The 26,370-nt window shown below is 40.8% G+C and overlaps 2 protein-coding genes across 3 annotated transcripts in view; both read right to left on the bottom strand.

Annotated features, from left to right (window-relative positions):
* CARNMT1 (carnosine N-methyltransferase 1) overlaps positions 1-9,785 on the bottom strand; it is a 21,719-nt gene extending 11,934 nt beyond the window's left edge. The window contains exons 1-3 of the mRNA XM_065860507.2: positions 9,372-9,785; positions 6,516-6,711; positions 5,343-5,506 (exon numbers count right to left, since the gene is read on the bottom strand). Coding sequence (XP_065716579.1) covers positions 5,343-5,506; positions 6,516-6,711; positions 9,372-9,703 — 692 coding nt within the window. The 5' untranslated portion in view covers positions 9,704-9,785. The remainder of the gene's footprint in view (positions 1-5,342; positions 5,507-6,515; positions 6,712-9,371) is intronic.
* Positions 6,583-26,321, bottom strand: NMRK1 (nicotinamide riboside kinase 1). 2 transcript variants are annotated; one of them, XM_071801843.1, is made up of 9 exons: positions 26,092-26,321; positions 23,584-23,643; positions 23,084-23,174; positions 22,390-22,438; positions 20,806-20,977; positions 20,656-20,727; positions 19,486-19,592; positions 18,452-18,541; positions 6,583-6,711 (listed from the first exon to the last, which is right to left on the bottom strand). In XM_071801843.1, exons 2-9 carry the CDS (start codon positions 23,610-23,612, stop codon positions 6,689-6,691), a joined length of 633 nt encoding a protein of 210 aa, XP_071657944.1. In that variant the 5' UTR covers positions 23,613-23,643; positions 26,092-26,321; the 3' UTR covers positions 6,583-6,688. The 2 variants fall into 2 exon arrangements, with proteins under 2 accessions (XP_071657944.1, XP_065717785.1); XM_065861713.2 differs by lacking the exons at positions 6,583-6,711; positions 26,092-26,321 and adding an exon at positions 16,773-18,048 and having other exon boundaries at positions 23,584-25,071.
* Positions 26,322-26,370: the final 49 nt, after the last annotated feature.

The raw sequence follows: 26,370 nt of genomic DNA, 5'->3' as shown, positions 1-26,370 counted from the left end.
TGACTAGTGAAGCCTCCCAGATGGAAAACCAAAGTTGTTCTCATTTCTGATTTTCATTTCCATTCCATTATACTTGCAGATTCATTTTCTGATTAACAAGCAGGAAATCAAGACTTCGCTAATACTTAAGAGCACTTCTCCGAAACAACAGTTCTCCCTACCTCTCTTCTAGAAGGAAAGCCAGAAGAAAGTTAGCCAGAAAGTCCTACTGAAAAAAGAAATATTAATTAAGGGGAAAACTACCAGATCAAGATGAAAATTTTGAAAATAGGGACTCAGAAGAACAAGGAAGAAAATCCACTTTCTAAGGGATGGTAGAAAAACCACAATCTTGGTTTTTTCTATTTGTAGTGGTACAATGTTATCCTAAATGCATTTCTAACTTTATTATTTCCTTATATATAACTTTATTTATGATGTATTCAGATTAGCTTTACACAGATTTTTGCAGCTGTATGTGGATGCTTCTACAATGAGTGGGTTGAAAAGCCCTATGCCACTTCCAAGTGGCACTGATTAGAAAAGACACTTCTCTTAAAACAATCTAATAACTAGGCACATGTAATCACATTTTGAAATCTGCACCTTTGTTCATCCTAAAACAAGATAAAGCCTCTAATAGACAAGCGAGTTAATTTTAAATTGCTTGTAAATATACAGCTTTTGTATCTCTGAACTAATTTTCTCAATTCCCACTCTTAGAAAATAGTTGATTTTAACTGAACTTCCCTTTGCACCTTTAGTAAAGGATTAAAGTCTGTTTGGAAACTTGTTAGCAATTTAATTTCTATCTACACTCTTCATATCTTTTGCTAGGATCTGGTGGTGGCCACCAACTTCATTTTAGCATACAGAGCACAGCTAATAGAACACAATATAATCAAATCTGAGGCCATAACACTGATATCAGCCTTCCAAATTGGTTCAAGAGCTATAATCAGAAATCAGATATGTGGCAAACCTACTGCATAACAAGTACTGAATGTTGATAGTGTCCAGCTATCAAAAGCAATGTTCAAACACCTTTAGCTTTTCAAGACTTAAAAGGAATTGCTAGTGAAAAATGAAGAATTTCCAAAAAATGAAGGTACAAACCCAGTGATAGTGGGAACAGTCCAATGGCCTGTATTATGCTATCATTTGAATCATTAGAACAGCTAAAAACCAGCACAGAAACTGGCTGAAGTCATAAGATAATTTAGGAGGCTAGAAAGACCTGGTTTTTTTTCCAGTGGATATGTAATTGCAGCAATAGCAAAGACAACTAAAAAAAAATGCTGGGATAACTGGTAATAATCCATGGTTACCCACAGTGAAAACTATCCCCAAACTAGCCAGCAGCAGGAGGATTTCTATGACACAGATCTAGCATAGGTTAGGCACATAGGGGTATCCAACAAATACCCACTACAAACCTGTGTGGTAGCAGGGAATAAACACCGGCCCATTAACCTGACAGGTGTGGGGAGAGGAGGCTGGGCAAAGAGCAAGACAACAGGCCGCATGGTTCTGTTTGTCTCAACTCCTGAAATTGCAAAATTACAAAAATAGAGGCTTCTTATTTTATGACTAATGTGCTTTAACAAAAAAAAGATGGTGCTGAAGGTAGACTGAAGTTCAGTAAAAGAAAGGTCAGTGTCTGTGACTAAACACAAACCTCATTTTCATAAACTAAATAATCACTGCAACCTTGTGTTAGCTAAGATTGATAAGTGCTAATATACAGCATATACATAGAAATCAGTGGAAACAGCACAGAATCACAGATTTTTTTTTAACTACTATTTTTCAAATAAAATAATGAAGATAGCTAAAAAGCACAATCATTTGAAGACCAACTATTCTCCAACCTTAGCAGCTGAGGTTTCTGTAATTCCATGTAAAGACTTGTAAAGCCTTCAGTGGACTGCAATAACACTGAAGACATAGTTTGTTCTTAAATCCAATGCTTATAGCAAAGTTTAGGCAAAGCACAAATTTTGATGAGATTAAAAACCCTATAAAGACAGATGTATTTCATATAAGGTAAACAGCAGAAATCTTACCATCACTAGAAATGTGGCTGAGCACATGCAGGAAGCATAGCCAAGCTCAGCCTTACAACTAATAATAAGCTATGTTTTTCAGATAAAATGGAAACTAAGCACTGGTGACTGGGGCCGTTCTACTTAGCGTCTTGGAAAATGCAATGAACTGCTAGACTGCATGATAGATTAAAACTTCAACTGGCTTCAGAGGCCAAGTTAATGAATAAAAGAAAACTTTGGAGAAAATACCTTAGGTTTACCGTTCTCTGCTGTGGAATTATAATTAACTAAAAGGTTAATAATTTCTTTGCTCTCTTTTGGACAAGAAGTTGATGATCTTTACATCCTTTCCCATAAGGAGGAATGGTTACAGTAGAAAAGAAAATAAAGAAAACAAAAGTAGAAAAAAAATAATGTATCAGTATGCTCATTTAGATTTTCAACTTAGTGTTTCCACATAAAAATGCTTTGACAAACAAGAAATAATAATGTATCAAGAAATAATAATGTATCTATGTTTTAGTATTTTCTCCTACAGAAAGCAGTAATCATGTTTCATTCAGATCCAAGAAATCCAAGAAATTTAAATGGCATCATCAAAAGGCACACAGCATTACAGACATCCTGTGAGCTCAGACAAATTCTAACATGAATAATAAAGGAAATCTATCAGTTCTTCAGGAAGACCTTGTCTCATGGGACTTCACTTAAAACTTTATTGATCCTGTTAACAGAGTCTGTGTTAAGGTGCTAAGCAGAAAGAAGGAATTTTCTCTGAAGAGGAATGGGAGGAAGAAACAGCTTTTGCCATTTTATTTTTAGATGACAGTCTTCTCAGAAGACTGGGCTGAAAAACAAGATAACTAGGCACCTTATCACAAGACTGTTCTTATTTACCCTGCTTGTATCTCTTCTGCATGACAGAAAAGCAAGCATATAGAGCACTTCATCATTTATTTTCCCTTTTTCTGCATAACAGCTGAACCAATACAGGCCAGTTGTGCAAAGAGCAACAAAGCAACATGAGCATGCATGGAACAAGATATACACAATAGCTTCAAAAATTTAAACTCTTTTTTCACATTATTCCAATGCATGAAATCAATAATGTTCACAAATATTGTTAACTAGAAACTGAATGTACAATTCCATCGAAAACATTAAAGAGCAAAAAGTGACTTGTATTGACAACTTTAAAGGCATTATTTATTCATAATTTTCAACCCAAAAGACACCAAGGCAAAGCTCTTTTCATCACCCAGTGCCAACAATACACTTTCACTCCAGCGTTTTCATCATCTCACGAGACTGCAGCGCTTCGTGCTACAAAAGGGAACTCTAAAGAAACATCTTCCCGCATTAGTGCCCACAGTGAGTCCTCTCCAGAGGAAATGGACTTTGCATCCATTATACACAACAGTCAGACTAACTTCACGACGGTTCGTTCAGGCCATGTCCATCTGTTCAATCAGAAACAACTGCTCCCCTCCAAAACTGTGAAAAAGGAACAAACTGGTCAGCCAGCCTGCCCTGCCAGGGAAATTACTTCTTGCACAAGGGTGGGGTGGCACTGACAGTTAATACACTGCTTCTTGCCTCAAAAAGCTAAGTGCACCTGAGCTAGAGAGCCTCTGTCAGTAAGAAAAAGAGCAAGCTGATGGCAGTAAGTAACAACACATACACAGCGAACAGGTTTTGCGTAAGTGCTACTACAGCTCCATAACAATAATTAATATTAAATAAATAGGTATGTAATACATATTTTATAAATAAAAAAATGTTTAATTTGACAAACTGCAACTTTTACTGGAGATGTTTGAGATTTCTCTAGAGACAAAAAACCCTAACTGGTAATTCAGAGCCACGACAACAGGGACAGAAGCACTGTCATATTTGGTGTGTTTGACAACAACAACAACAGAATTCCTAGTGAAGAAGCACAAAACCATCAACTTCAGATTCACCCAACCTGTTACCACATGTTGCTTCCTAATACCAACTGGGTGTTTTGAAATAGTGATCCTTGATGATAAATTAAAAGACTTCCCAAATTCAGTCATGAATCTCTAAGACTTGACTTAAGTTACTTCTCCCATAATGAAAATGCTTTAAAAGCTAGCATACAGAGAAAAATGTGCTATCTTTGAGATTAGAATGATTACTTTCAAAACTATGACTCTTCCTACAGATGTGCATATAAGAGGTACATCAGGTAACCTATAGTATCTAATTCATTTTTATCTTACGTGGGGCACTATTAGCACTAAAAACATATTGTAGAAAGTTTACCTTCAGAAAAAGTATCTTTAGTGGTGCATCCACCTTGAGGTAAGTTAACCCAAAGCAAAGGATAAATCAACGATAACCACTCCATGTTCTGCAACCACTAACAATCTTGATTAATGAAAATTAAAAGATGACCAGCAGAACTTGCTTTCAAATTGGCACAAGTGCATTATCAGCAATTAGTGAGAAAGAAGGCGGCCCATGGAAACACCCAGCTATATCAAACCTAAGTTCTGACCGGTTACATTTATGAGTAAAAAGTTCACAAATTTTCCCATTATAAGTGTTAACTTTAAACTGAAATGTACTTTATGATGACTTGGCTGACTAAGTTGCAGAAAAGTTACACATAGAATTCTTACAGCAGCAGTATCTTCTGAGATTCTACCAGTATACTTCTACTTAAAGCTACCTAAGAAAACCCTGCACCAATTACTATTTTGGTGGCATTAACAAGCTAAAGTAGTTACAAAGCTACCCTCACAGATGCAGAAAAGCTCTTTTCAAGACTTGCCTTGTAACATCTGGCTGAGATCAAGGCTAGAATTCAGTATTTAGAGCTTAAATTCTTAGTGCAATAAAGCTGCACTAGAGCTTATAAGTCTTCTTCCCTCCTTTCTCATTCTACCATGAAAGACAATACTCATATTTGCTGTCACAAAGATCCTTCCTTTTATCTGCAGTACATGCACTCTGAGAATCTGCAAACTTTACATCACTGAGCCCAACTGAGTTAACTCCACAGCCTCCCAAGGTCTCTTAAACATTAACAGATATCCCACCATATCAAGCTGCAAAAAAACAATTATTCCTGGTCTGTTATTCCTTTGTGAAGTTTATGATTATGCTCTTTTCCAACACCTTGTATTAGAAACAAAAACTTTCTTGATCAAAAAATAAATTCCACTGTATTCACAGTAATTTCTGTATTTTTAAATCCAAATTTTTCATTACTTCATAAAAAGTTTGTTATATTTCTGCAACAGTGGACATCCGAAAAAAAAAAAAAAAGTCTTAAAACACTATTACCATCTTTCTTTCGGAAAGTTCTTTACAATTTCACTAATGATTGGCTGGTAGCAGGAATCTCTCTCAGGCTTTCCCTCTTCGCTCCAGTCTCTCACAAATTGTTTCAAAGTGGATTTTAATTTATCCATGTCAAATGTTGAAGCTGGTGTAATCTTCGCTCTTCCCTGATTAAAGTGGAGGAAAAAAAAAAAGGTTAATGGAAAATATACAAAGTTTCTTCAGTCTTAGGAAAAAAAAAAACCAACCCAAAACCACACAAACAAGCAAACAAACAAAATAAAAAACAGATAAAAGCCATGCTATAAGGCCTGCTGGGAGTTTTAGCTGACAAAGCACTTGCTTTTCACTCCTGGCACCAGGGCTCAAATCCAACCTAGAATCCTACACAAATTAAAATTGCTGGTTTAAATTCAGCACCAAAGAGACCAGGTTCCACATCAAAAAAACCATACAGCAAGTATGGCATAGCAGAGCATAATCAATAGTCCTCACTCAAGGACTGGGGCTTCGCTAGTGCAGAGTCTGAACTGCTTACACTGAGAAGAGGATCCCTTTAGGTACTCATGAGGCAATACTGAGCAGCTCACGTTAGAGCTGCCCATTACTGTACCTTGCCTGCAGATACCAAAAAAGGACTTTAGTTTCCATATCTGCCAGTCTGAGTGCAATTTTTTTTGCTAGAGATGCCACACTGAAAAAGCAGGTAAGTAGTGAAAAAGTTTTTAGATGATAACGCTAAAAATACTTGGCCTATCTAAAATTGTAACTGATTCAGAATGCAATAACATATAATAACCTACAGTAAGACAGGCAATACCATTTATACTCTAAACTGTCAACTGAAAAAATAACTTTAAAATGTAATAAGGGTAGAGCTAGAACTCTGGAGTGAAAAACTGCTTTTTCACAATACATGATTACTGTCATTTGCCAGATTCACCATTGGTTTTCTTAACAGTAACTAAAGGACTAACCACAAATCATTTTATTACACGTCAGCTCTATAAGATGTGAAAAACAAGAGTGAGAAAACATAAGCAAACAAGAAGCAAGAAAGGAGAAAGGCAAAAGGAAAGAAAGTCAAGGAGCCTAAAGTTGTGAAAAATGAAGGCAGAAAATCCAAAAGCATACAAAATTTAAATTTGGAGTATGAAAAAGTCCATTTTAACATACATCTTCTCCATATTCTTTATTTTCAAACATATGAGCACAGTCATTCACAATGGTCTGTAGTATCTGTTGATTATGATCAATGCACTTCCGAATCTTGTCAAGGTGAGGAAGGAATTGAGGAAGAAGACTCTGTTGGTTAGCTGGGAGAGATATAAACTGCCTCTCTGTTCTGTTCACTCGTTCATGCATATTCGTTCTAAAAACCAAAAAGTTTAAGGTCATTGAGATATTTATAAGAAATACACACACTAAATACAGATAATTAACTTTAAGCTACTCCAATTACAATTATTCATTTTTTTAGACATAGAAAGTGACCAGACTTTGTAATTCCTCACTAAAAAACGAGTTTTCAATAATTTTTAGGCAAGATGGTTGTTTTAAGCCCTAGTTCTACATTACCACTCTTTCCAACATGTTGCAGTTTAAGAGGGCCATTGTTTTCTTCTTGCAGTTTTATCATTTGCCATTCACTTCCAGCACAGGTGATCAATACACAGATCTAAAAAATTTGATGAACAACCAGCCCCCAAACCCATAAAGACCAGCCAGATTGTTTCACAAATTCAATTTAAATGGAATCAATTGCTGAATGTAGTGATAAACTTCGGATGAAATAACAAGAAGTGGAATGGGAACAGGGACCTTCAAAATCAACTACTACTGAAAGAATCGTACAAGTCACAGCTGGACCATACTGGCATCCTAGCAGTCGCACTAAGATACTAAACTACCTTCTTTTAACTGCATATTCCCCTCGAGTACTGCTACTTGAGGATGTAACTGATCCAAGATAAAAATAACTCTTCCATTTCCCCAAAATAAAAGTTCCATTAAAAAGACGAATCTACTGCCAGGAGAAAGAGGTCTGTTTTTTCTTTTCTCTTCCTTCTCCTCACCCAGAACAGTGCTGCCCTCCACCTTGTTCTAGCACTCAGCGGACCTATCATAGAGCTCATTTAACTTGCTAACCCTGAAGAGACCCTGACACAGACTTGATTTGATTTCTGTCAGTTTAGCAAGCAAAGTTGGCTGAGTACGGTCATAGGGACTCTAGAGAGGTCATAAAACCAGGACAAGCAATACTGCCCCTTTTGGCAGCAGCAAAACGTTTTATCAGGTCAAGTCATAACTCAGTTTCTCAAACTCTTGTGTCAGCAGCAAGGAATTGAAAACTAGCCATCAGAGAGCATAAGTTGCAACTGTTGCAATTTTAACTGCAACTTCAGTCTAGAAATTTGATGAGTTAATATCTCCAACATCACATATGTGCTACTAAAAAAAGCATGTTCGTTGCAATAGCTACACTAGTTTTAAACTACATTTAAGAACAAAAAAAGAGAAGGAACAATAAGAAAAAGAAACCCATCCACTATATAAAGCATATAAGCTCAGCTTAACATCATCTTCAAAGTTTTATCAGAAAAACTCTTTCACCCATGATACTCCACCCTTTCATGTTGAATTGCAACCTTCTAGCAGGACTAATAATTCACTGTAATCAGAACTACATACAAATAATGATGTCTCAAGACCACAGTAACTTTAGTGTGGACTGAAAATGTGTTATTGCCTTACTCACACAGATGTTTCAAATTAAATTATTTTTCAATTACCAAGATATGTAACTTAACTTATATTCAGTGTTATTTATTTGAGGCAGAGGTAATTTAATTCAATTTCTGCACTGAAAATTTGAGTCCTATCCTTTTGTTATGTGTTTACTGAAACTGAAGTATTCAAAAACAACTCAGAAAAACAGTTCAAGTTGAGAAAGATGTTCCCAGTTTCTAAGGCCTGAGGATGCAATTACATCACGGATATAAGAAAACTACAGTTGACTGTTGCACTAACATAAAGTATTTAGTATGGCCAAACTGAATTACAGAATTCAGTTTGGAAAAATACATCGAAGTATCATCTAGACCAACCTCCCACTCAAACAGTAGTCCTGAAAACAAAAAAAAATCCCTATATAAAAACAGCATACAGAATAAAAATCACCCACTCCTTCCAAGAACCATCATGTAAAAATTATACTTGTCTAACGTTAATAGAAAAGGTGAAGAATATAATAACGATTCACATGATGCGGGTTTTTCAACTGATCCACAGAAATACACAGTGTAGCTACATCCCAAATCTGCTTCCCAAACCTAAAGTAATGGAGACTGTTTACCAAAGTACTACAGAGGACTGAACTTTTTCAGCCAGTCCCCGCTACCAGCAGTTTGAGTAATTTTTGTCTTCTCTTCCATCTAATGCATTCAGACATAAAGCTGGGCCCTCCCTCACACCTATGGGGCCATAAAGACGTCTTCTGACTCAATAGCTGTCTAAAAAAACCCAAGTTATAACAAAATAGCATCCATTAGCCCTAACAACAGGTCTTTAGCGCAAATTAACAGCTTGTCAAAAACGTCCCCAACAATCCTGCGTCTCTGCCAGCAGGTGCTATTGTCGTTTTGAGGACTTCACAGCGTCAAAAAGCATTTTGACTTCTAAAGAGAGATTCTACACTCTTCTCAGGTGCATCGCACTTCGAGGTGCCTTGGGCTTCCTTTTTTGTGCTGCCTGGCTGACAAGGGCACCGAGGCAGCTTCGTGCGCATGCAGACGGGTGAGGGGAGCAGCGGTTCTCTCCTGACCCGGGCTTCCGCTGCAGGCACGGCGCCTCCCGGAGCACGGACCGCGGGAGGCGGACACACCACAGGCTCATTAGAGCCACGAGCTCCGGAGCGCCGCCGCACGGCCGGCGAGCTCCCGAGCCCGGGGAGCCAGGCAGGTGCGAGAAGAACGCGGCGGACAGGACGGGGCCCCGGCAAGGCCTCCACACACGGCGGCCGGTTTCGGTTACCCGTAGTATCGGAAAGCGTTGATGATCCTCCGGAAATGCTCCCGCTCCAGCCGCTCCTCCTCCGCCTCCTCCTCCCCGCTGGCCGCCAGCACCCTCGGCTGTTCAGGCTGCCGCCTCCGCCGCTCCTCGCTCGGCGCGGCCGCCTGTTCCCCTTCGGGCTCGCTGCCTCCACCCTCCGCGCTCTCCCCCGGCCACGGCAGCTGCTCCCGCTCCTGCTCGTGGCCTCGCCGCAGCCCCCTGCGCATCGCTTTGGCCGGCGGGTCCCTCTCGCCCGCGGGGCGCGGCGGCAGCGGCGGCTGCGCTTTGCGGGACACAGCGCACGTGGCCGACATTCCCGCAACCACCGCCGCCAACGGTCGCGCCGGCGCGCACGCTCCCGCCCTCACTTCCGGCGCAGGCGGGAGGGAGGGAGGTGGCACGGAGCGCGCTCGACCGTGCGTTCAGGCAGGGAGTATCGCGAGAAGACGATCATGCGCAGGCCCACTGCGGCGTGCGACGGGGGGGCGGGGCCGCGCGACGGGGGGGCGGGGCCGCGCGACGGGGGGCGGGGCCGCGCGACGGGGGGGCGGGGCCGCGCGGCGGCGGGGCGGGGCCGCGCGGCGCCGGGAGCGTCACTCGGGCGGGTTCGGGGCTACCGGGCACTCCCGCAGCCGAGGCGGATAGTTAACGGGCGGCTCCGTGGGGTAGGGAGCCCCGGACAGTGTTTAACCGCAGAATCACAGAATGGTCAGGGTTGGAAGGGACCCCCGGAGATAATCTAGTCTTCCTTCGTAAGGACCGTCCCCTCCTCCGTTTGAGAGCCTGAAGAGCACTGTCCTTCATCAACCATCCGCTAAAAGCCCTGCAGGAGGTGGTACTCGTGCAATTAACCAAGTAACGTAACAGGAGAAGATTTTTGGTACGCTAACACTGGCAGCACTAGCTCTGTGAGATAAAAAAGTTTGTTGCTACTACATAGGAGTTTATGAATACTACATTACAATGGTCTTTCCCTTATTTTGACACCTTCTTGATGTCAAACTAATCCTGTACTTCTTATATACAGGGTGTTTCAAAAAGGTAGGCCCAATTTGAAAGCACTGTATTTGACGATGGCAACATGTTACAATTACACAAAAATTTACAAATGGTTTAATGAGTAATTAGGTTGAAATAATTGGAAACTCTGTGCCCTGCCCTTTCAAGTGGGCAGTTAGTGGTTGCAGAGATACAGCGATTGCAAATTGGGGCCATCTTTCTGAAACACCCTGTATAAGCCGCAGCCCCTTAGCCTCCTATAGAACAGCACCACTTCTATCACCACCATGTTTATAAACATATGCAAGACACTTAGCAAAGCTTTCCTTTGGCTATGACAACCTAAAGTTGCAGCCAGCAGAAGGTGACATGACTTCCAAAAAAACATCCTTTCTTCACAAACGAACCACAGGCTCCTGTCCTACAGCTCTCCCCAAACACTTGTAGGAGAACAGATTGCCTTAGCTTATTGAATTATTTGGTATACTGCTGTCCTGGTTTTGTTAAAAACAAGACCAGTTCTCTTTTAGTGAATTTTCCTTTCAGCTAAGTTCTTCTAAGTAACTGCACTTTCCTGAAGTTAGCTGCACATTTTTTGAGATGCTGGTCACTCCAGGACTGATGAGATGACCAGTGGAATGCAGAAGCAGCTCATGTTTAGATTTATTACTGTAACAACCAGGTATTCTGATAAGATTTCACATGTCCCATCACGAAAGTGGTGTATTTGCAAGGAGGGGCGGACAGAACAGGTGACTAAAACTGACCAGCTGAGTATTCCATCCCGTACGCATCATACACCCTACAAAAGAGGGAGATCATGAGGGTCTCGCTCTCTTCGACCATAGCCGGCATCTGGAGAGGACCTCGTCACCCATGCCTGGGCTCCAAGGCCTGAGACTCTGCATCCCTGAATCCAGTTCCAATTTGCTGTAAAGTCCTGCCCAGGATTTCTGGGTGCCTGCCCTGCAGCCACTGGAGCCACACCTGCTCTGCACAGGACATTCAAGATTGGTTTCCTCTATTTTGTATCATTTTCTCTATTTATTAGTAACATTAGTAAAGCCTTTAAAACCTTTACAACTTGAAGTCTCTTTTTCTTCCTCCTTATCACTTTTTCCTATCTGAGGGGAGGGTGAGAGAGGGGGTAACAGAGAGCATCTGCCATGGTTTATTGTCACCTTGCAATTAAACTTTGACAACTGCTTTTTGTAGAACTTGTTTAGAAACTGATAATATAGAATTTGCTTAGCATAAGTAAGTTTGCTTAGCATAACTTCTGTAAGCTGTGAAACTTTGAACTTTCTGCATCGTAAAGTAATAAAGGCCTGAGAGTCTTCAAGCTATAGAGGATAAGGGTAGCTGCATACCTGGAGGTAAGTAATGCAACAGAACTGCACCTAACAGAAGACAAACCAGAAGAATGTTTTGGCTGTTGCCAAGAACTTACGTTCTACAACTGCAGGTGAAAAACAGCAAATGAAGGCTAGAGGTTTAATTGACAGCCTGCCTGACAAAAATAAAGAGATGCAATGAAGAACAGTGAGACTCCAGACCCTAATTTTGCAGTTGGCCCAGAGTGACAGGCAAGGGGTGGTGGCTTGGACTGTGGGGGTATAATTGTCACAGTTTTTCCTCTGCTAATTGTCCCCTCTTCAGGAAACACCCAGCTCAAGCTGCTCAATGCCGTACCTTGTGAATAAATTTTTTTATTTTAGAAGAATTTCTGGAATCCATGCCTGAGTCTCCACTATGGGAAACCTAAGGAAAAGGAACTTTTCTAACATACTTTACAGCTGGCACAGCCCTGGCCATCAAAAGACAACTGCCAGGGCCAGACTAGATTATTCCTGTCAGGGGCTGTAACACCTTCAAAGCAAATCCATCTTGCCACCATACACACATTGCAGTGGAGTTCTGTAAGTTTTTATACCAGCATCTGAAACACCTTATCTCACAAGGAGACTCGGAAGAGTTCATCTTCTTTTCCCACTGACGTGAATTGTTGTAGCAACTGTCAAGAGGACACATGGTTTAGGCACCACAGGGGAGCCTGGCCAGTTTCTACAGCCCCATCTGCTTCCTATGGGTCCTGCATCAATGGATCTTCCCAATCCCTTTGAACGTGCTGGTACTCTCTGCCTCCTGTGGCAATAAATCTCAGGAGCTCACCATTGTGTGAAGTATTACCTCAATATAACTGGTCAATCTGTTTCATGTGAAGAAGGAGTGCCTCTTAAACTAGTATTTGTACGTGGTGAATAGTATTTCTGCGTCCACTTGACTCATGGCTTTGAAGATTTTGTAAACCTTGACCTTTTTTCCTCTCAGTCTTCTCATCTCCAGAGTGAAGAGTCTTGTCACCGTTTATTGCAGAACAACAATAAATTGTAGCAGCTGCTCTCTATTAAACTCCCTGCTTTGCCCACTAAGGAAAGGCCATAGGAGGACAAGAGAAAGAGACTTACAAGCTGGAAAGTTAAAACCAAGCTTTACTAATAATATTAATAAACAAAGAAACACTCTATACCAACACCAAGATTGAATTTCCTGGAGCACCACAGCAGCCATGGAGAGCTGGTAGCAGAGGCTGCGGGGCAGACACCAGGAAGTCCTGGACTGGATTAAGCATTAGATGGAAACAGGATTCAGGAGTACACGGATTGCAACCAGGATCAGGATTGCAGGCAAGAGAACAGGCAGGGTCTTCAGATGGCGCACATGGACAAATAAAGTGAGACCCTCATGACCTCTCAGCTTTTAAACTGTATTATGCGTATGGCATGGAACACCTCGTTGGTCAATTTGGGTCACCTGTTCTGTCTGACCCTCCCTGCAAGTACGACCCACTCACTTATGGGAAATAGGGAGTTTAGCCTGTTTCCCTGAAAATAAGCCAGGGTCTTATTAATTTTTGCTCCAAAACTTATTACTTTTTTACATCTATACCTGCCTGGACACTGTTTAAATTGACTTCTTAAATGAACTGTAACTAGGGCTTATTTTTGGAGCAGGACTTATGTTTTGAGCATCCTCAAAAATCCAGAAAAATCATGCTAAGGCTTATTTTCAGGGAAACAAGTATCAGCAGCCTTGGCCGCTACAGCAATACAAGATAAACCTGGGCCTTTTCTGCATACCATTCCTACCATTAGCTCAGTCAAACTGTAAACATCGGGTGTTATCAGCTCTAGAGTGGACAGTGTTTGAAAAACATGCAGCCCACTTCAGAAAAATGCAGTTACCTAGAAGAACTCACCTGAAGGAAAAATTATCTGAAAGAGAACTGGTCTTGTTTTAACCAAAACCTAGACAAGAGTCCCAGCATTTTTAGTCTCTCCTCACAAAGCAGCTATTCCATTCATGTGATCACGTTACTTGTCCTTCTTTTAACTCCACTATGGACTCCCTCCAAATGTAGAAACTGGAACTGCCCAATACCAAAAATGTGAGTCCACTAGTTTTACACAGGAGCAAAGTAGCACTCCCAGTCTTGTTCACAATACCCTTTCATGAGATGCCTACCTAATATTTTGATGCAGCTCCACACCGTGGTTCATAGTTTCAGAAGAATTGTCAAAGATATTTGCCCTGAGCTGTAACTACAATTTGCTGAAGTACAACTTCACTACCATCTATAGTCTGATAAATGATTTACACCTCAAATGCATAAAACTTTACTGGGACTCATCTACCACTTTTGTCCATGGAAGGATCTCACAAAACTGTGCTCCTGCCACTGGACCAATGTTAGACCACTTGAGAAAGCTAGGTATTGTCTGCAAACGTGGGTAGTTTCATTGTTCATTTACTCCTCTCAATCATGGCTAAACTTGCTGAATAAAATCACTCAAGGATTTCCAATACTGAAATGCTTCCTCCTCCTACGAGGAGCCCATTAAGTCTTAACTCTTCACTTCCTATCCTTCTCAGTTCATAAAAGGATCCCTTATGTTCCTCTGGAACCAACGCACACTTCTCCACGTAACAAAATACTTCAAAAGTTTATCAAAGGGTCACCATAAGCCTACAAATTCTGTGAAGGGATGGGAAAAGCAACAACAAAAATTTATTCCTTTCATATTATATTTGGCTTATGTAGCAAGGTTTTGGTAACGGGGTGGCTTCATAGTATCACAGTATGTTTGGGATTGGAAGGGACCTCAAAAGATCATCTAGTCCAATCCCCCTGCTGGAGCAGGAACGCCTAGGTGAGGTCGCACAGGAATGTGTCCAGGCAGGTTTTGAATGTCTCCAGGGAAGGAGACTCCACAACCTCCCTGGGTAGCCTGTTCCAGTGCTCTGTTACCCTCACTGAGAAGAAGTTCTTTCTCAAATTTAAGTAGAACCTCTTGTGTTCCAGCTTGATCCCATTGCCCCTTGTCCTATCATTGTTTGCCACTGAGAAGAGCCTGACTCCATCCTCATGGCACTCACCCTTTATATATTTATAAACATTAATAAGGTCACCCCTCAGTCTCCTCTTCTCCAAACTAAAGAGCCCCAGCTCCCTCAGCCTTTCTTCATAAGAGAGGTGCTCCACTCCCTTAATCATCTTTGTTGCCCTACGCTGGACCCTCTCCAGCAGTTCCCTGTCCTTCTTGAACTGAGGGGCCCAGAACTGGACACAATATTCCAGATGGGGTCTCACCAGGGCGGAGTAGAGGGGAAGGAGGACCTCTCTCGATCTACTGACCACCCTCCTTGTAATACACCCAAGGATGCCATTAGCCTTCCTGGCCACAAGGGCACAGTGCTGGCTCATGGTCATCCTGTTGTCCACCAGTACCCCCAGGTCCCTTTCCCCTACACTGCTCTCTAATAGGTCATTAGCCAACTTCTGCTGGAACCTGGGGTTGTTCCTGCCCAGATGCAGGACTCTACACTTTCCCTTGTTAAATTCCATCAGGTTATCCCCCGCCCAACTCTACAGCCTGTCCAGGTCTCAATGGATGGCAGCACAGCCTTCTGGCGTGTCAGCCACTCCTCCCAGCTTAGTGTCATCAGCAAACTTGCTGATGGTACACTCTATTCCCTTACCCAAATAATTGATGAATATACTGAATAATACCAGCCCCAGTACTGACCCCTGAGGCACTCCACTAGATACTGGCCCCCAACTGGATTCCGCACCATTGACCACCACTCTCTGGCTTCTCTCTTTAAGCCAGGTTGCAACCCACCTCACTACTCTATTGTCTAGACCACACCTCCTCAATTTAGCTGTGAGGATGCTGTGAGGGACTGTGTCAAAGGCTTTACTGAAGTCAAGGTAGACGTGAGAAGATTCCCCTGTGTCCGAGAGAAGCATTTCCAGTCAGCTCCAAGATGAACCCATTGCTGGTCAAGGCTGGGCCCATCAGTAACAGCGGTAATGCCTCTGGGATAACACATTTAAAAAGGGAAAATAACTGCTACACAACAGCAGCTGAAAGAGAGAACGTGTGAGAAAAGCAACTCTGCAGATATGGAGGTCAGTGAAGAAGGAGGGCAGGAGGTGCTCCAGGCACTGGAGCAGAGACTCCCCTGCAGCCTGTGATGAAGACCATAGTGAGACCGGATGTCCCCTGCAGCACATGTGGAGGTCCATTGGGGAGGAGAGACCCACCTGCAGCCCAGGGAGGACCACACACCAGAGCAGGTGGATGTGCCCAAAGAAGGCTGTGACCCCATGGGAAGCCTGTGCTGGAGCAGGCTCCTGGCAGAACCTATGGCCCTGTGGAGGGAGGAGCTCAGGCTGGAGCAGGTTTGCTGGCAGGACTTGTGACCCCAGGCTGGAGCAGTCTGTTTCTGAAGGACTGCATGCCATGGAAGGGACCCACACTGAAGCAATTTGTGAAGAACTGCAGCCCATGGGAAAGACCCAGCTTGAAGAAGTTCTCCAAGTCTCCTGTGGGAGGGACTCCAGGCCAGAGAAGGGAAGAGGGTGAGGAGGAAGGTGTGGCAGAGACAACATGACAATGTGTAAAGCGACTGCAACCCCCATTCCCTGTCCCCTTGTGCTGCTGGTAGAAGCTGGAGAAATTGGGACTCAAGGGAAGCAGGCAGGGGTGGGGGAAAAGGTGTGTGAATATTAGTTCTTATTTCTTCTTTTCCTACTCTATTTGATTAGCAATAAATTAAATTAATTTGCTCCAGCAAGTCTGTTTTGCCTGTGACTGTAATTGCTGGGTGATCTCCCTGCCCTTATCTTGACCCAAGAGCCTTTTTTTCCACCTTCCCAGTTGAGGAGGGGAAGTGATAAAGCAGCTTGATTGGCACCTGGTGGCTAGCCAGGGTCAACCCACCACAACCATCCAAGCATTATTGTATGTCACGGTTGTAGCCCTTCCAAAGGGAAATAAAAGCAAAAATACACTTTGAAGTCAGTCAGTCCATCACTGATTTTGAACAAATGCAACTTCAAGTATTTTTACTGCAAAATAATAATACAAAATAGTATTTGGAAGCACTTTGTCTTAAACACACCTTTACACAGCTCTAATCTGTTTAAGACTTTTTTCTTACATAGAGGTTTAAGAGTCTTAATACTGTTAACAATAAAGCATTACATTGCAGTCACTGTGATCAGATCAGCTGACATATAGTAAGTAATACACTCCATCCTTTGCTTTTCATGTATGTAGCTCGATTTTTTTTTCTAGCTGATAAAAATTTAAGATAGTGTAAAGAAAACGTAAGAGTTAATACATTACTTATTCAGCAATCAAATATGATTCAACTTCCCAGTTTTCTAGTTTATCTAAAGGTACACAAATCCTATAACGGAGCTCTAGCATACATTTAGTATACCTGCTTTCTGAACACCTTCATTACTATAATTTCAATCTGAACTATTAATAAGAATTCTTTCTTCCTTCTTTCTCCCTGAAGCATGCATGTATTGTCTAGTAGTCTGTGCCATCGCGATCCTTGATCTCTACACAACACATACACTTAATCTTGTTGGAGATGCATCTGCATTCTCTCCATCTTATTCCCCCATGTTTTCCAGCAACCTGATTTCTCTTCAGGTGTTCGGCTTTTTTTTAAATATCCATTCCCAACTGCTCCAATCAATACAAAACATAAAAACTACTTGATAAACACCACAGAGGTATTTAGCAAGTCTAAGTAAGTTCAGTTATGATGTGTTCAATAACAGTTTCAGCTCCTGAGTAAGCAGTGTAACAGCTTATACAACCTTACGTCTAGTATTAGCTAACATATAGCTAAGTCCTCTATGTCTAACAGCAATTAGAAGCTCATAAAAATAGAGGTAATCACTGCCATTTCTATGTGAACATTTCAAATTGCATTTATCCATGTTCAAATACACATATTAATCCAACAGAACTGCATATTTATATTTTAGTTTTGGATGCTATGACATGTTTATATTCTTTAAAATGTACATATTCAATCATATTTAAAGATCAACAAAAAAACGACTGATTAATGGCATTTTAAAGAATAATGCACTGTCAATACTACTCAACAATATCTGAGGCTTACAGAATTAATAGTCACTACAAATCCACTTGTGTTGTATGAACTACTATTATAGACATACACAACACCTGCTCAGTTGGTTGGCTTGCCAAGTCTGACAGTCTTGGGGTTTTCAATTCATATGAAATGGAACTCAGGCTTTTACATTATCATGCTGTAACCTGCTGATCTACAATAAAAATGAAAAGTATACATTTAACCTGTAGTGTCATTCTCTGTCTGCACATGACATCACTGTACATACTGCACGTGACATACTGCATATTAGAAACTAATACCACCAACACGTCTGCTTTCATTGATGTTTTGCCCCATGTTCCTTCTGTTCCCCACTTTGTTTTTCTTTATTATTTCATCATCAGATAGCAGTGCATTCACCTATTGCTTCAGAACATCCAGCTTCAAGGAACTTAAAATTATAGCTTATGGTGACTTAAAGTAATGGACAAATGTGTATAAGGATAATAATACATAAGGAGAAATAGATCTACATAATCCTTGCAGTATTTCCATATAAAAGGATTAGCTTTTTGTTAAGTTGGAATGGGATAGGCAGGTACAACATTACTTACTTCCTTCCCTTAGCTTTTTCAATTCTTGCATTGTATCACTATACACAAAAGATAAAAGCTCCTCTTGTGATTTTGTTCCATCCAAATAAACTAAAAGACGAAAGAAAAAGTTTTCATGAGTTCTATGCCAGTTATCTGTAACAGCAATTGGCAAAGTCTTCAGTATTCCTATGGGTGCCATCAGAACAGATGAAAAAATAAAAGCCAAGAACAGTACTTCTCTTTTTTTTTTTTTATTTTCCCAAATTAATTTTACATGTTAAAAATAACATAAGGGGAAAATATGCTAGTTATAATATTCTATATTCTAGTTATAATATTCTATATTCTAGTTATAATATTCTAGAGCAATGGAATAATTCAGCAGAAAGGTGCCTATGCAGTGGAAGACCTCAGTTTCAGGGTTTGAGAAAGTCAAGGTAGGGCACTGCAGTTCCCATTCTCACTGTACAGTAAGAAGCAGCGCACTATTCTTCGTGCTGATGAAGAGCCACCTGACATCTCTTTCCTCTGCACACCCCCCTCCCCCGCCTTCCTGAAGAAGGCAGTCCAAGAGCTGTACAAGTGTGAACAGCAGACAAGCCCATGGCAGTGCCTTATGAGCTGGCTTAGCTTTGACACTTCTGCAAGACTGATGGCTGTAGTTTGCACATCCAGCACCTAGAAAGTATCTTCAGCCTTCAGCAAGATTTCAATTCTGTTCTGAAGAATTCAGCTAGTGCAACAGCTATTGTCTCAGAAGCTTCCTATATATGCACACACACACGAACTAGCTTGTTAAAAGGACTTAGCAATCAGAACATTACTATTTTTAAACTTCATAGTTATCATTATTTAAAAACAAAAACAACAACAACAACAAAAAGCCCTATAGACATGAAAAATAAACCAACAAAAGGTCCAAACCTACTGTCCAAGTGCCACAAAAAATTTGAAGAAAACTTTGTCTCATTCAAAAAGCCCTACAGCCCAATAAAAACTGCACAAGTAACACACTTAAGCGTATTAGAAGTTTAAAATTAAGGGTACCATACCAACGTTACTTGCATTCTCTTCCAATTCATTTTTATATTTCAGATACATAGGCCACACATGTCCATCGAAGTACCCCGGTGTATCTGCTGGCTGATAGACTCTGGTGCTACACAAAAATATATTTGCTTTCCCATACATGCGTTACATTTTTTTCCCTAGTGTCAGATGGTTTAACAAGAGCATCTAACCAAAACAGTAAAAAAAAAAAAAAAACCAAAAAAAAAACCAAAACAGACTAGCAGGCTGTATAACTGCTGCAGTAAAGGAGGCTCTTTTGTTTTAATATAATCTGCTAACTCACCTATTTCTGTCAATCAAATTACATTTAAGATAAGGTAAAAGTTTGGTGTGTTTTTTAATTGAAAACGGTACTAATTATAAATCAAGCTGCACTGAAAATGTTAACAAAACAAATTACTTTTTCTTTTTTTATTTAGTATACAGATTTATCAAGTTCTAAATTACTAGCAGTTTTGTCTAGTCACTTCCAGCCTGAACACTTAAGTCCTTTAAAGGTGAGTCTAGTGAGGAACCAAGAAGCAGAACTAACCAAAGCCGTTTGAATGGAGGATTTCTTCACTCAGCCAGAAGATTCTGACTTTGTGCACATGTATTGCTCCAAGAACACAGTATTGCTCCAAACTGGAGGCAAGTCAGACACTGGCTCAATACTCTAAATCAGATATATGGTACAACCAATGCACAGTCTAAACAAAGTATACACTAAAATCACATATGGACATTGTTACTTTAACAATAATCATCACATAGCTGTATCCAACCAAGGATAATACTGCCTAGTATATTTTTAATGGTTTCTCATTTTAAACATAGTTTAACTCCAGTATACAGTCAGTAATCTCAAACAATTTATCTGGACAATAAATACTATTTTCAGTGTTTGTAAAAAAATTAACACTTAAATATCCCTGTGCTCTAAAATGAAAACAAAACAAAACACCAAATCAAGCAAAAAATAACTCTATACATCTCAGCATGCTTTTGTTAATGTTGGTTAAATACCCACACAGTTTTCACTGGGAATCACAGAGGACAGATGACCTTAATAGCTTACATTTGGCAAGAACCAAAGAAAAGCTAGTACAAAAGAACCACTCCAGGTTAGGGAATACAGTGAACCCCCGTGAGCAATAACTGCATAATCTTACCTCCTTCTCCTTTTGCACTCTTCATAAGGAAGGGTCAAAAAATATCTTCTATTCCACAGCTCATTAAGTGGCCTAAGATAATAATATATTTAGTTCCCTCTTCCTTTTTAGGGCAGCTTTGAATATATTGGGTTACAGAATACTGCTTACTCATAATTGTATAGCAGAAAGCCTTCAACAATCAAAATATAAACATCTTCAGTATTTTTCAGATTGTCACATGTATTCTGTGGCTCTTCTGTCCCAGCACCTGAGCTTGTCGGGCTTTTTATCCAATTGTGAATACTTTTCACCATTTCATCCATATAGAGGGCATCAAGTACTAGATGAAAACAGGAAGTTAGGCACCCCTTAAAAACAGGTAATAAAACCAAACCAAAACCCCAAGTACCCCTAGGTTAATCAGTAAGAATCAAATAATCTACATGTAAGTCTAAACAAAACAGAACAGGATTACCCCAAAAATCCTCACTTAGTAGTTCCATGTTCACAACGGATGATACTCTGAAACTAAAGCTTTCCCCAGGATTGGGGTATTTCTGGTGAGTGTGGTCTCTCTGAACTCTGTGGCACAAAAAAAGTGTGTAAACAAACTTCACAGCCTTTCTCTTGACAGTAGAAACTTCAGGGAGCATTCTCCTAGTCCACAAAAATTGTAAAAACTTACCCTTCTGTCAGGTATCACTGACACAGATGTAAAAGGCAGGCACTGAAAATTTTTTGCTTTGGGTTTTTATTGGGTTCAGATATTTGGAGAGTGGGGATGGATGGATTGAAAGGAGGATAGCATACAAAGCAAAACAATACAACGTAGCACCTGTTTTTGTCTGTAGACAAGTAAGAATATTGAATAAATACTGAATAGTACAGAGAAGGCAGCCTTTGAGATAACATAAGAGAGAACATGTTTTAGAGGAGCTTTCATGAGCAGCATTAAATCCAGATATTTGAACCAGAATGTTCAATTTATCCCTCCACTTACACATTCCAGTTTCATGAAGTCTAGAAGCTGAGCCAGAGACTTCATACGTGATAATAGTCAGTTTTCAGGTACAATTTAAGGTTCTGGCCAATGTTCTGAGTAATGCATTTTGTGATCACCAAGTATCAGAGATTAGCTAATAAGTAACTCTTCACAACTAGATATGACCTGAATCAAAGCACTGGCCTAAAATGGATCTGGATCTAGAAGTCTATAAAAGTAAATTGTTACATTGAGTCAGCATTAACTGTAAACTTCAAAACATTTGGCCTCTATGTGAGATCTAACATGAAATAAAGGTATCAGGATTAGACCCAAGTTTTGACTTATGTGTAACACGACAATGAAAAAAACTTAGTACTGATAACCCATGAGTTCATTATCAGAGTGAAAAAAACCCCACCATCATTACATAGCAAGTGATGAAGTTAAGTTTATGCCAATGCTGCAAGCCAAGGCTTTTAACAGTACTTTTTGCTAGTGCACCAGACACAACTGTAGAATTATAGGAAAAGATTAAAAAGTGAAAAGGAAAGGTCAAGCAGTAGCTTGAGCTATTCACTAGTTGAGCAAGTTTCCTTATTTATCTCAGTGAGCTGAAAGAAACTGAGAAAAGGATTGCTCTGAAACAACCATTTGCTTATTGCCATGCTCAGAAGGGAAGAGGGGTACGGAGTGGAGAGGAAGAAGTGTTGAAGCTGAGCACAACAGAATTTCAGCACAATGTTTAAAAGCAACGCAAAGCTACTGACCATCATATAGCTTAAATCCACGTTCATCTGTTTCTACTTCAGACTCTGGCTGAAGGGGAAAAAAACCAGAATATTTTCAAGGCCACTTTTATGACAACTGTCACAGATATATGCTCTTCAGTTACAAACGTAAGGGTTATACACTTTTGTTTCCCAATTCATTATATTTATCTTAAAAATTAAACTGCTGTATACAACTGTTAAAATACAATACAAATACTTCACTTATAGTAACAAACTCTCCAAATCACACCTCTTAAGTTCATTAGAGCTTTAGTCCAGAAATAAGAACTGCTTCGCTCTCCTTAACAAACACCAACGCAAAAGTTGTTTTTCTGTTTTGATAAAGAACTACCTATTGCTGTATGGATGTAGGGTTAACACACTATCATTAAACTGAATAGCACAAAGTAAATTGAAATATGCATCCAACGTATACCTGTTTCTTATTTAAAAAAGGTATCAAAGAAGATAGTAAACTTCTTTTTGCTGAGTATGCTCAGTGGTTTTGGCCACTGAAAGTTCAATTACCCCAGTGCTCATTTTCTTTGTTTTTCTCATGAAGTCAACATTATTTTAAGAAGCATACATTTTAAAAGTTTATCAATAGGAGAACTGAAAAGAGAAGAAATTATAGTAAAATCTACTCAAGACTACTTTTACCTATCAGGTTTTTTTCCGTCAATACTGTTACCTTAAAGAAGTCATCTTGAGAGATTATATCACAGTTGGGAAGCATTTTCTTAAGCTTTTCTGCCAGCGTTGTTTTCCCCCCATTTGTTACACTGAATTACAAAACATAGTAAAAACTGCATGAATTAAAAAAAAAATCAATCTTTTAAACACATGTACAAGCTCACAAATGTTTATATAGACACAGTGACACAATCCAACCCCCCTCAAGAATGTATCCACATTAAATACTCTCTACCTCTAGAAATTTTCTGGAAGGTTCCAACAGCTTTCAGACAGTAAATCTAGCAGTTCCAGGAAAGAGGTTAGAAAGAGGTGGTACCTGGCATCTCCAGCTGAGACAGAACAATTTCTTAAGAGTTATGTGCCATAAAATGAGACAAATACATGTGTATTTGTAATCTCTTTTCAAAAAATATGCATGCAGAAATAGAAATTACATCATTCTGAAAGGAAGTTCAGTCTTGAGCTGTAGAGGAAATTTAATTTGCTAATACTTACCCTCCAAGGCCAATAACCCATACTTTCATAGTTTATTTTCTTGTCAGTTCTTCCTTTTCACTGTCAAAAATAGCAGCCATTGAAAACTCTTAACAACAAGTAAAGCAGCTATTATATTAAAAGATACCAATTATAGATAAGACCTATTTTCTGTCCTTTTTCTTTTTTCATTTTGCAAAGCTACTGTCAGCAGCTCAACTGCTTGTTCTAATGCTAAAAAAAAGCCTGCAACATACATGCCACATCACAGATTTCAATGTATTTTACCTTAGAAAGTATTTTTGTCATGTTGGGGAAACTCTGAGAGTTCTACCAATATTAACATCACAGGAGTCCCTAAAGAAAAGCACAATCTCTAACTCAAGCATTAACAGTATAAAAAAGACTAAGTAAACAGAAGCTGTGGTGGCAAAACAAACAAACAAACAAAAACTTGAAAAAGAAACAAGAGACGTGCTGAGGAGAAAGATGTTTTTAGAATTTCATTAATGGTTATAAGAAACCCTATGGTAAAATACTGTTTTATTAATCTGGTCTCAGCAACATAAGAATTCACCACTCCCTTGTTGTCAGAGTTAACATCACAGACCACACAATTACTCCTACTCTGCTCCAACACAGAATAATCTGTAAAGTCAGTTTAAGCCATCTTAGCTGACTTAGCACTGTGAAGGACCAGGTAGCACTCGATCTTCTCCAGAAAAGATCAAAAACTGAAAGTCTGAAAAAGGTTACATTTGTCTACCCATATCCCTGGTGCTGCCAAGAAACCAACCCTGCAGCTCCAGCTGGCTGAACACACTCAGCAGTCAGAGCTACCAGCAGACACAATCTTGTCTTTCCCTGGCTCTTTTCCTAGAACTTTCTCCCGGAGCAAGTGTTTGCAGAATCCATAGTGAACTGTAAAACTACTTCAGCGGAAAAACAGTTCTGTAAAGGGAGGGGAAGACTTGGTTTTCAGCTGAACAAATTCCCTCCTGTTTACCACCCAGTTACCCATGCCTGCAAAGGTGCGGTGTAGCAGGACAGGTAGTAACGAGGCTACTTCTCTTGCGGCGGCACTAGTCTACAGGGTTTGTCAAAGCAGTTTAACATTTGTCAAACATTGTTCTCCATGAGCACACAACAATTAATAACTATTCAATAGCATGCAAACACCCTGTTTTTCACCTGCTCTGTCCTCCTAGGTCACACTTAAGGAGATAAGGCCTATGACACCTAAGATCTGAAAGGACTGAGTAGGTAACACCATCTCCTCTTGCTGACAAACAATTAACAGTACTATACTACAAAAAAAGACTGTTACAGAGCATCAGTATGAAAGTAAAATCACACTATTTCTGTCAAAGTAACATTTAAAAATAATAATATCCTTTTGCACTTGGTGCAATGACTGGAAGTTCAACAGAGAACAGGTCCGTGATGTGATCTTTGCATGGTTGCTCTATATGCTTTTTCTGTTAAAAAATAAAAGAAGAATAATAATAATAATAATAAAAAAAGACATACTGACCAGTTCAAGTCATCATCAGTATTACAGCCATTACTCTACAATGGTGCTGCATACCTACACTAGCTAGCACTGGCAAGTTTCATGGGTTAGCATGAGAGGGTTTTCTAAGAATATTGTAATTTCAAGTTCAATGATGCATCACGTGTTTATGGTATCGGCTGTCTATTCACAGAGTGCAAACAGATGATCTGTTCTCAGGAAATCATGATGCTCGGTCCACTTCAAAAAAAAAATTCTAAAAACCATCAGTAAGATTTGTGCTCCAGAGGTCTAGCCTTTGTCCCACAAAAAAAGCTAGGTAACAAACTAAATAACATCTGGACACGTGTTGAGCTTTGGACTTTAATTTACATCATCGCGTATGTGAAAGTTAATCCCAGGTTCAGGCAAAACCCACGAGGATTAAAAAACTCACAAACTCCTCCTCCCCCTTCACTAATGTATAACATGAATTGCAAAAGCAAATTTGTCATCAATAGTGCAACACAAAAATCCTAAATGGCTCTACCAGGGCTCAGTTTAGCATCTTTAAACAGAACATGAACCTGTGATAACTCTAACGCAGACTTGCTATCATCCTGTTTTTAACAGCATAGCGTGACAAAGGTCCAGCACAGGGTTAACAGCTGAAGCATGCTTCCCTCAAGGCACCACCAGACCCGGCTAGGAACCCACTCTCCCGAGCACCATACCCGCACGCCCGGGCTGGCAGAGGCGCCAAGCGGTGTGCGCTCCGACCGCCACGGGGCCCCGCACCTGTCCCAGCGGTCACAACACCTCAGCGCCGCTGAGTTAGCATTTAACCACTGCGTGAAGACACCGTGAGGGTACCCTGAGGAAACGGTCCCAACTCAAGAGTTCCCACGCGGGCGCCCCGCCTCTTACTCCCGGTTATGGACCTGTCCGAGTCGTGCCCACCGCCGCGCCCGGTGTGGCAGCCCCCGCGGGCAGGACGCTTCTGTCACACGCCCGGTACAGGGCACTTCGCAACTCACCGGTGTCGCCGGGTCACGCCGGGTCACGCCGCGGCCCGCCCACCGGCCGCTCCGCAGATACTCGACCGCACTCCTCGGGCACGGCCGCCGTTAACCGTCTCTTCGGCGCGAACCTCCACCGGCCACCTCCTCAACCCACTTTCCGTTCCGGCACCCCGCCCGCCACGGCACTCGGCGTTGGGGTGGGAGAGAGTGGTGGGGAGGGGCGGGGCTTGGGCGAGCGCGGGGATTGGCTGGGCCCTGCCTGGGCCTGGCGAAGCGCCAGTGGTCGGCGCTGGG

The sequence above is a fragment of the Patagioenas fasciata genome, chromosome Z (genome assembly GCF_037038585.1).
Source record: "Patagioenas fasciata isolate bPatFas1 chromosome Z, bPatFas1.hap1, whole genome shotgun sequence".
Taxonomy (NCBI): domain Eukaryota; kingdom Metazoa; phylum Chordata; class Aves; order Columbiformes; family Columbidae; genus Patagioenas; species Patagioenas fasciata.
Note: the sequence above shows the minus strand (reverse complement) of the source record. Positions and strands in the feature narration are given on the sequence as shown.